We start from the raw sequence: 13,223 nt of genomic DNA, 5'->3' as shown, positions 1-13,223 counted from the left end.
TCAAAGCCATCCATTCTACTTAATTGTGACTCAGTACTCTCATTGACAACAATGTCCTGTTCCTGAGTGAATACTGACGAAAAGTATTCATTCAGTGTCTCCCCAATCTCTTCAGCCTCCACACGCAACTTCCCACTACTATCCTTGACTGGACCTATTCCTACCCTAGTCATTATTTTATTCCTGACATACCTATAGAAAGCCTTAGGGTTTTCCCTAATCCTACCAACTAAGGACCTTTCATGTCCCCTCCTTGCTGCTCTTAGCTCTCTCTTCAGGTCCTTCCTGGCTACCTTATAACTCTCAATCGCCCCAATTCAACCTTCACGCCTCATCTTTACATAGGCCGCCCTCTTCCATTTAACAAGGGATTCCAATTCCTTATTAAACCATGGCTCCCTAACACGACCCTTTCCTCCCTGCCTGACAGGTACATACTTATCAAGGACACTCAATAGTTGCTCCTTGAACAAGCTCCACATTTCAATTACGCCCTTGCCTTGAAGCTTACTTTTCCAAGCCACACATCCTTAGTCATGCCTCACCGCATCATAATTTCCCTGCCCCCAGCTATAACTCTTGCGCTGCAGTGCACACTTATCCCTCTCCATCACTCGAGTAAAAGTCACCGAATTGTGGTCACTGTCCCCAAAGTGCTCACCTACCTCCAATTCTAACACCTGGCCTGGTTCGTTACCCAGAACCAAATCCAGTATGGCCTCACCTCTTGTTGGCCTATCTACATATTGTGTCAGGAAACCCTCCTGAACACATTGGACAAACACTGACCCATCTAACGAACTTGAGCTATAGCTTTCCCAATCAATATCAGGAAAGTTAAAGTCCCCCATAACAACAACCCTATTACTTTCACTCTTCTCTTGAATCATCCTCGCAATCCTTTCTTCTACATTTCTAGGACTATTGGGAGGCCTGTAAAAAACTCCTAACAGGGTGACCTCACCTTTCCTATTCCTAACCTCAGCCCAAACTACCTCAGATGGCAAGTCCTCATCCATCGTCCTTTCCACCACTGTAATACTACCTTTGACAAGCAATGCCACACCTCCCCCTCTTTTTTCCCCCACATCTGACCCTACTAAAACATTTAAACCCTGGAACCTGCAACAGCCAATCCTGTCCCTGTTCTACCCATGTCTCCATAGCCACAACATCGAAGTCCCAGGTACCAACCCACGCTGCAAGTTCACCTACCTTATTTCGTATACTTCTTGCATTGAAGTATACACATTTCAAGCCACTTTCCTGTTTACAGGCACCCTCCTTTGAGATTGATGCCATGTTCCTAACCTCCCTACACTCCAGGTCCTGCACCCTAAAGCTACAGTCTGGGTTCCCATGCCCCTGCAGAGTTAGTTTAAACCCCCCCCCCCAAGAGCACTAGCAAACCTCCCCCCAAGGATACTGGTGCCCCTCAGGTTCAGGTGTAGACCATCCTGTTTATAGAGGTCCCACCGTCCCCAGAAAGAACCCCAGTTATCCAAAAACCGGAATCCCTCCCTCCTGCACCATCCCTGTAGCCACGCATTTAACTGTTCTCTCTCCCTATTCCTCGACTCTCTATCACGTGGCACAGGTAACAAACCAGAGACAACAACTCTGTTTGTTCTAACTCCGAGCTTCCAACCTAGCTCCCTGAAAGCCTGCCTAACATCCTCAGCACTCCTCCTACCTATGTCGTTGGTGCCAATGTGGATCACGACTTTGGGCTGCTCCCCCTCCCCCTTAAGGCCCTTAAGGACCCGGAAAACACGATCAGAGACATCACGTACCCTTGCACCTGGGAGGCAACATACCAAACGTGAGTCTCTCGCGTTCCCACAAAATCGCCTATCAGTGCCCCGAACTATCGAGTCCCCAATTACTATTGCTCTGCTCTTCTCCACCCTTCCCTTCTGAGAACGGGGACAGGCTCCATGACAGAGACCTGAGCCCCGTTACTTACCCCTGGTAAGTCGTTCCCCCCACAAGTATCCAAAACAGTATACTTGTTCTTGAGGGGAACGGCCGCAGGGGGTCCCTGCACTGGCTGCTTCCTCCCAGTCCCCCTCACTGTAACCCATCTATCTGCCATCTTTGGAGTTACTACTTCCCTAAAGCTCCGATCTATGACCCCCTCTGCCTCCCGAATGATCCTAAGTTCATCCAACTCCAGCTCCAGTTCCCTAACACGGTCTTGGAGGAGCTGGAGATGGGTGCACTTCCTGCAAGTGTAATCAGCAGGGACGTCAATGGCATCCCTCACCTCAAACATGTTGCAAGAGGAACATTGCACTGCCTTCACTGCCATCCCTCTGAAAGTAACCTTTTATATAAAAACCTGGGTCTAAGGAATACAACAAGCAAAATGCAGCACTTACCTACTTACCACAACGGGTCTTATTATTTAGGTTAGAGGAGGAGGGCGGGTGGGAGACACTACCTCTGTAGTGCCTCGGGTTCTTCTCCTGCGCACTTTTAAAGGGAAAAAAAACCTTCCCGGCTGCCCCTCCGGTCTTCGTCACTTCCCCCTGCTGCTCCCGCTCTTTCTGTGAAGAGAAAAAAAACATCGCTGCCCGCTACCGGTAAGTAATTTTAAAACAAACTGTCTTACCTTAGCTGCTGCTCGCACTCAAAGACCGAAGAGGAGACTTTTTCAGGCAGAGGGTGGTACGTGTATGGAACGAGCTGCCAGAGGATGTGGTGGAGGCTGGTACAATTGCAACATTTAAGAGGCATTTGGATGGGGATATGAATAGGAAGGGTTTGGAGGGATATGGGCCGGGTGCTGTAGGTGGGACTAGATTGGGTTGGGATATCTGGTCGGTGTGGACAGGTTTCTGTGCTGTACATTTCTATGACTATGACTCTATTTAAAAGATATTTGGATAAATACATGAATATTATTGCCCAGGAGCAGGCAGGTGGGACCATTTTATTTTGGGATATTGTTCAGCATAGACTGGTTGGACAGTAAAGTCTGTTTCTGTGCTGTATGACTGTCTGACAAGAGAGTTTGCAAGACACTGTTGAAATTTTGTTTGCTGTCAATATATTAAACTCTGCATTGCTTTAATGCTGTTTCAAATTCTTCAACATCCTGTCATAGTCACATTAACGAAATCATACCTCACAGACAATGTCCCAGACCCCACCATCACCATCCCTGGACATGCCCTGTCCCACCGGCAGGACAGACCCAACAGAGGGGCAGCATAGTGGATACAATTGGGAGGGAGTTGCCCTGGGAGTCTTCAACATTGACTCCAGACCCCATGAAGTCTCATAGCTTCAGGTTAGACATGAGCAAGGAAACCCCCTGCTGATTACCACGTACTGCCCTCCCTTGGCTGATGAATCATTACCCCTCCATGTTGAACAACACTCAGAGGAAGCACTGAGGGTGGCAAGGGCACAGAATGTACTCTGGGTGGGGGATATCAATGTCCAACCACCAAGAGTGGCTTGGCAGCAGCATTACTGATCGAGCTGGTCGGGTCCTAAAGGACATCGCTTCTAGACTGGGTCTGCGGCAGGTGGGGAGGGAACCAACCAGAGGGAAAACCATACTGACCTCATCCTCACCAATCTGTCGGCTGGAGATGTATCTGACCATGACAGTATCGGTGAGAGTAACCACTGCACATGTTGAAGGTGCGAGATTGAGCAAGCTGTCAGCCTCCTAGACTGAGGCCTACAGAGCAGCAAGGTACAAAAACAGAAATTGCTGGAAAAGCTCAGCAGGTCTGGCAGCATCTGGAAAGAAAAATCAGAGTTAACATTTCAGGTCGAATGACCCTTCCTCAGAATTGATGGTAGCTGGGAAAATATTGGTTTATATGCAGCACATGGGGTGGGGTGAAGATCTAAAGAGTAATCGCTGGGTAGCAATAGAGCTCAAAGGGAGACAAGAGCAGTTCAACAAAGCAATGGATAATGATCTGGCTAGGAGGGTGAATAGCTGTTAATGGGGACTGTTAGTGGCTAACAATGAGTTAACAATGGTCTAGATCAGAGTGGTGCTGGAAAAGCACAGCAGGCAAGAACCCTTCATGTCCGAAACGTTGATTCTCCTGCTCCTCGGATGCTGCCTGACCTGCTGTGCTTTTCCAGCACCACTCTGATCTAGACTCTGGTTTCCAGCATCTGCAGTCCTCACTTTTGCCTAATGAGTTAATGACTACTAACCAGTCCTGGTGTGTGGGTGTTGGGTAAGGACATGGAGATTTTAAGACCTAAAGTTATTGAGCTTGATATTGAGTCTGGAAGCCTGCAGGGTCCCTAAGCGGAAAATGAGGTGCTTGATGTTTTTTTTTGTTCTGGATTCCAATATCCGTTAATGTTTAGTCCCAGTTGCCTCTTTCTGAGACCCAATGTTCTTGTTACATCTGTTCTGTAATGTTAATGGCATTTAACATATGGAAAACTTCCTGAGAGGTTTTCTTGGGATGCAATGAAATGAGAAGGGATTGATACTGAGATGTGACCATCTTCTTACAGTACCAGTGTTACTATCAGGGATCTGTGAGAAGATATCCTGGATCCCAGGTCTCTGCAAGCACCTGCTCAGGACTCAGGTAAACTGACAGATTCTTCTCTGCATTTTACTCAGGTTCATGAAACGTAAGCTAAAATAGTCAATGGTTTTAATCTGTGACCTGTTCAGTTGGGGAGACCTTGTAAATGAAATAAAATGGCTTTATTCCACTGAAAAAGAAGTGTTGCTGACTGCGTAAATATTAACTGTTTTATGAGAGAAAGTTTCCTTGTAAAGTAGAGAATTAAAAGCAATCTTCACACCCTTCCAAGACACAGAGAGAGAGACAGCTGAAGGGTTTATGCCCGAAACGTTGATTTTGCTGCTCCTCGGATGCTGCCTGAACTGCTGTGCTCTTCCAGCACCACTAATCCAGAATCTGAACCAAATCAGCCTTTCTACCTTTGTCTCCACAACATAGTATCATTAAATCATTGAGGACCCGAGTAAACACTTCCGTGGTTCTGAAACAGACTTTGTGAATAATTAATTTACAGAAACTAGCTTTACATCTTAAATGAAAGGCAATTACTTAGTGGTCAGAGTATTGAGTACAGGAGTTGGGAGGTCGTGTTGCGGCTGTACAAGATATTGGTTAGGAATATTGCGTACAATTCTGGTCTCCTTCCTATCGGAAAGATGTTGTGTAACTTGAAAAGATTTACAAGGATGTTGCCAGGGTTGGAGGATTTGAGCTACAGGGAGAGGCTGAACAGGCCGGGGCTGTTTTCCCTGGAGCGTCGGAGGCTGAGGGGTGACCTTATAGAGGTTTATAAAATCATGAGGGGCATGGATAGGGTAAATAGACAAAGTCTTTTCCTTGGAGTAGGAGAGTCCAGAATAAGAGAGCATAAACACAGAACATAGAAGATTACAGAGCAGTACAGATCCTTCAGCCCCCGATGTTGCACCGCCTTGTGAAACCAATCTGAAGCCCATTTAACACACACTATTCCATTCTCATCCATATACTTATCCAATGACCATATAAATGCCCTTAAAGTTGGTGTGGAGAAAGTGAGGATTGCGGATGCTGGAGATCAGAGCTGAAAATATGGTGCTGGAAAAGCGCAGCAGGTCAGGCAGCATCCAAGGAACAGGAGAATCGACGTTTCGGGCATAAGCCCATTCCTGAAGAAGGGCTTGTGCCTGAAATATCGATTCTCCTTCTCCTTGGATGCAGCACCACATTTTTCAGCTTAAAGTTGGTGAGTCTACTACTGTTACAGGCAGGGCGTTCCACACCCCTACTACCCTCTGAGTAAAGAGACTACCTCTGACATCTGTCCTATATCTATCACTCCTCAAGTTAAAGCTATGTCCCCTCATGTTAGCCACCACCATCTGAGGGAAAAGGCTCTCACTGTCCACCCTGTCTAACCTTCTGATTATCTTATATGTCTCAATTTAAGTCACTTCTCAACCTTTCGTCTCTCTAACAAAAACAGCTTCAAGACCCTCAGCCTTTCCTCGTAAGACCTTCCCTCCATACCAGGCAACATCCTGGTAAATCTCCTCTGCACCCTTTCCAAAGCTTCCACATCCTTCCTACAATGCGGTGACCAGAACTGTACACTGTTGTGGGGAAAATCACCAGTCTCGGAGTCAGAGTTGGGGTTCAATGACAGAGTTTATTGTATAAGGAAATACCGGAGCTCTGGGGAGAGAAAGACGCCAAGAGCACAGTTGAAAACTGTTAGTCTTCTCTCAACCTGGGGAACACGTCGAGAAATTTTAATACATCTTGTGATACAATAGGTCAGTAATGAGATTATTGTCTCTGTATTATGGGGGGGGAGGGGTTATGGTAATTGTTACAGAATCAACGATGGTTTCGATGCAGTCTTTGTCAGTTCCAGCACAGACTTTGTTAATTTCAGCGCGGTCATTATCAGTTTCAGTGTAGACATTGTGAGTTTCAGCGTCTGCGTGGAAGTCCATTGCTGTAGTAATGCGCACTAATCGCCCTCCCTGAGAAGGACGATTACTGCAGCCCCGGCTATTAGCCTTTTGTACTGAGTCTGGAGCAAATTGTTAGCATTTTTGTAAGAGATGTTGGCTGGACCCAGACATTCAGTGGGCAGTGTTCGTTACCCTTGTGTATTCTCTACCCCACCCACCTTCAACTAATCAAGTACATTGTGCTGGCATTCTGGTGGCTTAAGGCAATGTCTGTATCTGCTCTGCTGTCTCTCTCTCCATGTTGTGATCTGGTGGCCATCTTATGTGTCAGGTTGGCTAACTGATGTCTCAGCGGCCATCTTGTGTGTCTGTGTGCCTAGTGTCACCCTGCCCTGTGCCACCTCCCACTTCATTCTCCCTTTTTGGTCAAAGAAGCAACTTCATAGATCTCCCGCAGACCACCCAATTTAAATGTTGTAGTAGGTCATCTCAAGGAGCTCCTCCTCCTGAGGGGTATCATGGAGTGCCAATTTAGTTTAGATTACTGATTAGATTACTTACAGTGTGGAAACAGGCCCTTCGGCCCAACAAGTCCACACCGACCCGCCGAAGCACAACCCACCCAGACCCATACATTTACCCCTTACCTAACACTACGGGCAATTTAGTATGGCCAATTCACCTGACCTGCACTTTTTTGGACTGTGGGAGGAAACCGGAGCACCCGGAGGAAACCCACGCAGACACGGGGAGAATGTGCAAACTCCACACAGACAGTCGCCTGAGGCGGGAATTGAACCCAGGTCTCTGGTGCTGTGAGGCAACAGTGCTAACCACTGTGCCACCGTGCCGCCCATTTGTTGGGGGGTCTTCCATGGTGGCACTCGCTGCTGGTACAGTTCCCATCAGTAGCACCTCACAGCAGAGCTTTAAACCCCCGAGGCCGACACGGAATACCAGCATGAGTGCAATGAGGAGAACCATCCCGTGTGCCTAATAGGGTCCCCAAGATTTACCTAGCAACCCGTTTAGCCAGCTGTCTGTAATAGTGGCTCCCTGTCTCAAACTGTCTCGCTGGTCTTGGTGGGTGGCACGGTGGCACAGTGGATGGCACGGTGGCACAGTGGTTAGCACTGCTGCCTCACAGCGCTAGAGACCTGGGTTAAATTCCCGCCTCAGGCGACTGACTGTGTGGAGTTTGCACGTTCTCCCCGTGTCTGCGTGGGTTTCCTCCGGGTGCTCCGGTTTCCTCCCACAGTCCAAAGATGTGCAGGGTCAGGTGAATTGGCCATGCTAAATTGCCCATAGTGTTAGGTAAGGGGTAAATGTAGGGGTATGGGTGGGCTCGCTTCGGCGGGTCGGTGTGGACTTGTTGGGCCGAAGGGCCTGTTTCCACACTGTAATGTAATCTAATCTAATCTAAACTGTATATTCTTGATGGCTTCTGTAATATGATAAGAGGCATCAGTAACATGGGTAATACAAGTGTCACCAATAATTGTATAAACTCCCCCTTACTATGCTCATTGGTAATCCACCGCGTAACGTGTCTGCTGTCTGTACAGTCTGAGTTCAGCCAACTCTATGTTAATTGCTTCCAGAGCTTTCGAGGTACTGTTGCTTCAGATAGTCAGGCCACATGCAAGACAATTTCAGTTTTTAGCGCTGATGACTCCTGCTGCACCCTCCCAAATATAGAGATCCCAGGAATTCATATTCCAGTGATGACCCCAAAGTAGGGGCCTGTCAGTCAGTACAGAACTCCTGACTGCTGGAGCGGGTCACTACACTTCTCCGAACATGTCTCCCCCCCACCCCCTGCTGGGGCACGGTACAATAAGGGGAGGTCTGGGATTTCTAGAACATAGAAAAGTACAGCACAGAACAGGCCCTTCGGCCCACGATGTTGTGCCAAGGATTAATCCTAATGTAATATAAAATAACCTAATCGATGCACCCCAAAACTCACTGCTCTCCATGTGCATGTCCAGCAGTCACTTAAATGTCCCCAATGACTCTGCTTCCACCACCACCGCTGGTAACGCATTCCATGCATTCACAACTCTCTGCATAAAGAACCTACCTCTGACGTCTCCTTTATACCTTCCTCCTAATATCTTGTACCAGTCAATCCCGCCCTGGGGAAAAGTCTCTGGCTATTGACTCTATCCATGCCTCTCATTACCTTGTACACATCAATCAGGTCTCCTCTCTTCCTCCTTCTCTCTCTCCAGAGAGAAAGGTAAGAGCTTAGTCAAGCTTACTACATAAGACAAGCCCTCCAGTCCAGGCAGCATCCTGGTAAACTTTCTTTGCACCCTCTCCAAAGCCTTTGTATTTTTCCTATAATAGGGCAACCAGAACTGGACACAATATTCCAAGTGTGGTCTCACCAGGGACTTGTAGAGCTGTCGCAAAACCTCGCGGCTCTTAAACTCGATCCCCCCGTTAATAAAAGCCAAAACACCATGTGCTTTCTTAATAACCCTACCCATTTGGGTGGCAACTTTGAGGGATCTATGTACTTGCACACCCAGATCCCTCTGTTCCTCCACACTGCCAAGAATCCTGTCTTTAATCCTATATTCAGCATTCAAGTTTGACCTTCCAAAATGCATCATTTCGCATTTATCCAGGTTGAACTCCATCTGCCATTTCTCAGCCCAGCTCTCCATCCTGTCTATGTCGCGCTGCAGACTGCAGTAGCCCTCTATACTATTGACAACACCTCCAACCTTTGTGTCATCTGCAAATTTACTAACCCACCCCTCAACCTCCTCATCCAAGTCATTTATAAAAACTACAAAGAGCAGAGGCCCAAGAACCGAGCCCTGCGGGACCCCACTCAACACTGACCTCCAGCCAGAATACTTTCCATCTACAACCACTCTCTGCCTTCTGTCAGCCAGCCAAATCTGAATCCAGATAGCCAAATCTCCCTGTATCCCATACTTCCTGACTTTATGAATTAGCCTACCATGGGGAACCTTATCAAATGCCTTGCTGAGGTCCATATACACCAAATCCACTGCTCGACCGTTGTCGACCTGTCTCGTCACCTCCTCAAAGAACTCAATAAGATTTGTGAGGCATGACCTGCCCCTCACAAAGCCATGCTGACTGCCTTTAATCACACTATGCTTTTCCAAATAGTCATAAATCCTATCCCTCAGAATTCTTTCCAAAACCTTGCTGACCACAGATGTAAGACTGACTGATCTGTAATTGCCAGAGATTTCCCTATTCCCCTTCTTCAAAAGAGGAACAGCATTCGCCTCCCTCCAATCCTCCGGTATGATTCCCGCGGAGAGTGAGGAGGCAATTATCCTCGCCAGCGGCTTAGCAACCTCCTTTCTCGCTTCCCGAAACAGCCGAGGATAAATCTGGTCTGGCCCTGGGGACTTATCAATCTTAATGTTTTCCAAAATTTCCAGCACATCAACTTCATCAATCTTGATCTGTTCAAGACTGCATCCCAGCTCCTCAAAGTTTTCATTTACAACAAGTTCCCTCTCTTTGGTGAAAACTGAAGCAAAAAACTCATTTAGGGCTTCCCCTATCTGCTCAGACTCCACGCACAAGTTCCCTCCGCTATCCCTGATTGGCCCGACCTTCTCCCTGATCAATCTCTTCTTCCTCACATATGAGTAAAGTGCCTTTGGGTTCTCCCTAATCCTTCTTGCCAAGCCCTTTTCGTGGCCCCTCCTGGCTCTCCTCAGTCCATTTCTGAGCTCCTGTCTAGCAAGCCTGTAATCCTCTAAAGCTGTGCTAGATCCTTGCTCCCTCCACCTTACGTAAGCTGCCTTCTTCCTTTTGATGAGAAGTTCATCTGTTCTCATCATCCAAGATTCCTTAATCTTACCCCTTCTTACCTGTCTCAGAGGAACAAATTTGTGCATCACTCGCAACAACTGCTCCTTAAATAGTCTCCACATGTCTGCTGTGCCCTTTCTGTGGAACAATTGCTCCCAGTCTGTACTTCCCAACTCATGTCTGATAGCGTCATAATTTCCTTCTCCCCAATTAAATATCTTCCCTCAGTAACTGCGCCTTTCACTCTCCAAGGCTATGGTAAATGTGAGGCAGTTGTGGTCACTGTCACCAAAGTGCTCTCCCACCACGAGATCTGACACCTGTCCTGGCTCGTTGCCAAGCACCAAATCCAAAGTGGCCTCTCCCCTCGTTGGTCTGACTCCATACTGAGTAAGGAAATCATCCTATGTCCCTCTGAGACAGGCAAGAAGTGGTAAGATAAAGGAACCTTGGATGACGAGATCGGTGGAGCTTCTCGTCAAAAGGAAGACGGTAGCTTACATAAGGTGGAGGAAGCTAGGGTCAAGCTCAGCTCTAGAGGATTACAGGCAGGCGAGGAAGGAGCTCAAAAATGGTCTGAGGAGAGCCAGGAGGGGGCACGAGAAAGATTGGCAGAACAGATTAGGGAGAACACAAAGGCATTTTACACTTATGTGAGGAATAAGAGAATGGTCAAAGAGAGAGTAGGGCCGATCAGGGAGAGCATAGGGAATTTGTGTGTGGAGTCTGAGGAGGTAGGGGAGGCCCTAAATGAGTTTTTTGCTTCTATCTTTACGAAAGAAATGAACTTTGTAGTGAATGAAACCTTTGAAGAGCAGGTGTGCATGCTGGAATGGATAGAGATAGAGGAAGCTGATGTGCTGAAAATTTTGTCAAACATTAGGATTGACAAGTCGCCAGGCCCGGACCAGATTTGGCCTCGGCTGCTTTGGGAAACGAGAAATGCAATTGCTTCGCCACTTGCGAAGATCTTTGCATCCTCGCTCTCCACTGGAGACGTACCTGAGGACTGGAGAGAGGCAAATGTAATTCCTCTCTTCAAGAAAGGAAATAGGGAAATTCCCAGCAATTACAGACCAGTCAGTCTCACGTCTGTCGTCTGCAAGGTGTTAGAAAGGATTCTGAGGGATAGGATTTATGACCATCTGGAAGACCTTGCTTGATTAAATGCAGTCAACACGGCTTTGTGAGGGGCAGGTCATGCCTCACAAACCTTTTCGAGTTCTTTGAGGATGTGACTGGAAACGTTGATGAGGGTCGAGCTGTGGATGTGGTGAATATGGACTTCAGCAAGGCATTTGATAAGGTTCCCCATGGTAGGCTCATTCAGAAGGTCAGGAGGAATGGGATACAGGGGAACATAGCTGTCTGGATACAGAATTGGCTGGCCAACAGAAGACAGCGAGTGGTAGTGGAAGGAAAATATTCTGCCTGGAAGTCTGTGGTGAGTGGTGTTCCACAGGGCTCTGTCCTTGGGCCTCTACTCTTTGTAATTTTTATTAATGACTTGGATGAGGGGATTGAAGGATGAGTCAGCAAGTTTGCAGATGACACAAAGGTTGGAGGTGCCGTTGACAGTATAGAGGGCTGTTGTAGGCTGCAGCGGGACATTGACAGGATGCAGAGATGGGCTGAGAGATGGCAGATGGAGCTCAACCTGGATAAATGCGAGGTGATGCATTTTGGAAGGTCGAATTTGAAATCTGAGTACAGGATTAAGGATAGGATTCTTGGTAGTGTGGAGGAACAGAGGGATCTTGGTGTGCAGGTACATAGATCCCTTAAAATGGCCACCCAAGTGGACAGGGTTGTTAAGAAAGTATATGGTGTTTTGGCTTTCATTAACAGGGGGATAGAGTTTAAGAGCCGTGAGATCTTGTTGCAGCTCTATAAAACTTTGGTTAGACCGCACTTGGAATACTGTGTCCAGTTCTGGTCGCCCTATTATAGGAAAGATGTGGATGCTTTGGAGAGGGTTCAGAGGAGGTTTACCAGGATGCTGCCTGGACTGGAGGGCTTATCTTATGAGGAGAGGTTAACTGAGCTCAGACTTTTTTCATTGGAGAAAAGGAGGAGGAGAAGAGGGGACCTAATTGAGGTATACAAGATAATGAGAGGCATAGATAGAGTCGATAGTCAGAGACTATTTCCCAGGGCAGGAATGGCTAACACGAGGGGTCATAGTTTTAAGCTGTTTGGAGGAAAGTGTAGAGGGGATGTCAGAGGCGGGTTCTTTACACAGAGAGTTGTGAGAGCATGGAATGGACTGCCAGCAGCAGTTGTGGAAGTAAGGTCATTGGGGACATTTAAGAGACTGCTGGACATGCATATGGTCACAGAAATGTGAGGGTGCTTACATGAGGATCAGTAGTTGGCACAACATCGTGGGCTGAAGGGCCTGTTCTGTGCTGTACTGTTCTATGTTCTAAGTCTATCCTGAACACACCTGACAATATTGACTCCATCCAAACCATCTGCACTAAGGAGGTTCCAGTCGATATTGGGAAAGTTGAAGTCACCCATAACAACAATCCTGCTACATCTACATTTTTCCAGAATCTGCCCGCCTATGAGATCTTCAATCTCTCTACTGCTATTAGGGGGTCTGTAGTAAACCCCCATTGCGGTGGCTGTTCCCAACTTCCACCCATAGTGACTCAGTAGACAAACCTTCCTCAGCAACCTTCGTTTCTGTAGCTGTGATGCATTCACTGACTGGAAATGCTACACCCCCTCCTCTTTTTCCACCCTCCCTGTTCTTTTTAAACGTTCTAAACCCTGGAACATCAAGCAACCATTCCTGCCCCAGTGAAACCCACGTCTCCGTTATGGCCACAACATCGTAGTCCCAAGTACTGATCCATGCTCTGAGTTCGTCACTCTTATTTCTGACACTCCTTGCATTAAAGCATACACTCTTTAACTGATCCCTTTGTTTTATCGCTTGAGAAACCTTCCTGATAGATTCAAT

At 47.3% G+C, this 13,223-nt stretch overlaps 1 protein-coding gene across 1 annotated transcript in view; it reads left to right on the top strand.

Moving 5' to 3' along the window:
• The window catches only part of LOC148152303 (disintegrin and metalloproteinase domain-containing protein 8-like), a 187,728-nt gene that overhangs the window by 119,751 nt on the left and 54,754 nt on the right, over window positions 1–13,223 (top strand). Inside the window, exon 5 of the mRNA XM_087986266.1 lies at window positions 4,501–4,577. Within this exon, the coding sequence (XP_087842392.1) occupies window positions 4,501–4,577 (77 nt within the window). The remainder of the gene's footprint in view (window positions 1–4,500; window positions 4,578–13,223) is intronic.

This window comes from Chiloscyllium plagiosum, unplaced genomic scaffold (assembly GCF_037043375.1).
Source record: "Chiloscyllium plagiosum isolate Xiang-an unplaced genomic scaffold, Cpla_swu_hap1 HiC_scaffold_1, whole genome shotgun sequence".
Classification (NCBI taxonomy): Eukaryota; Metazoa; Chordata; class Chondrichthyes; order Orectolobiformes; family Hemiscylliidae; genus Chiloscyllium; species Chiloscyllium plagiosum.
This window is presented reverse-complemented; position numbering and strand designations above follow the sequence as displayed.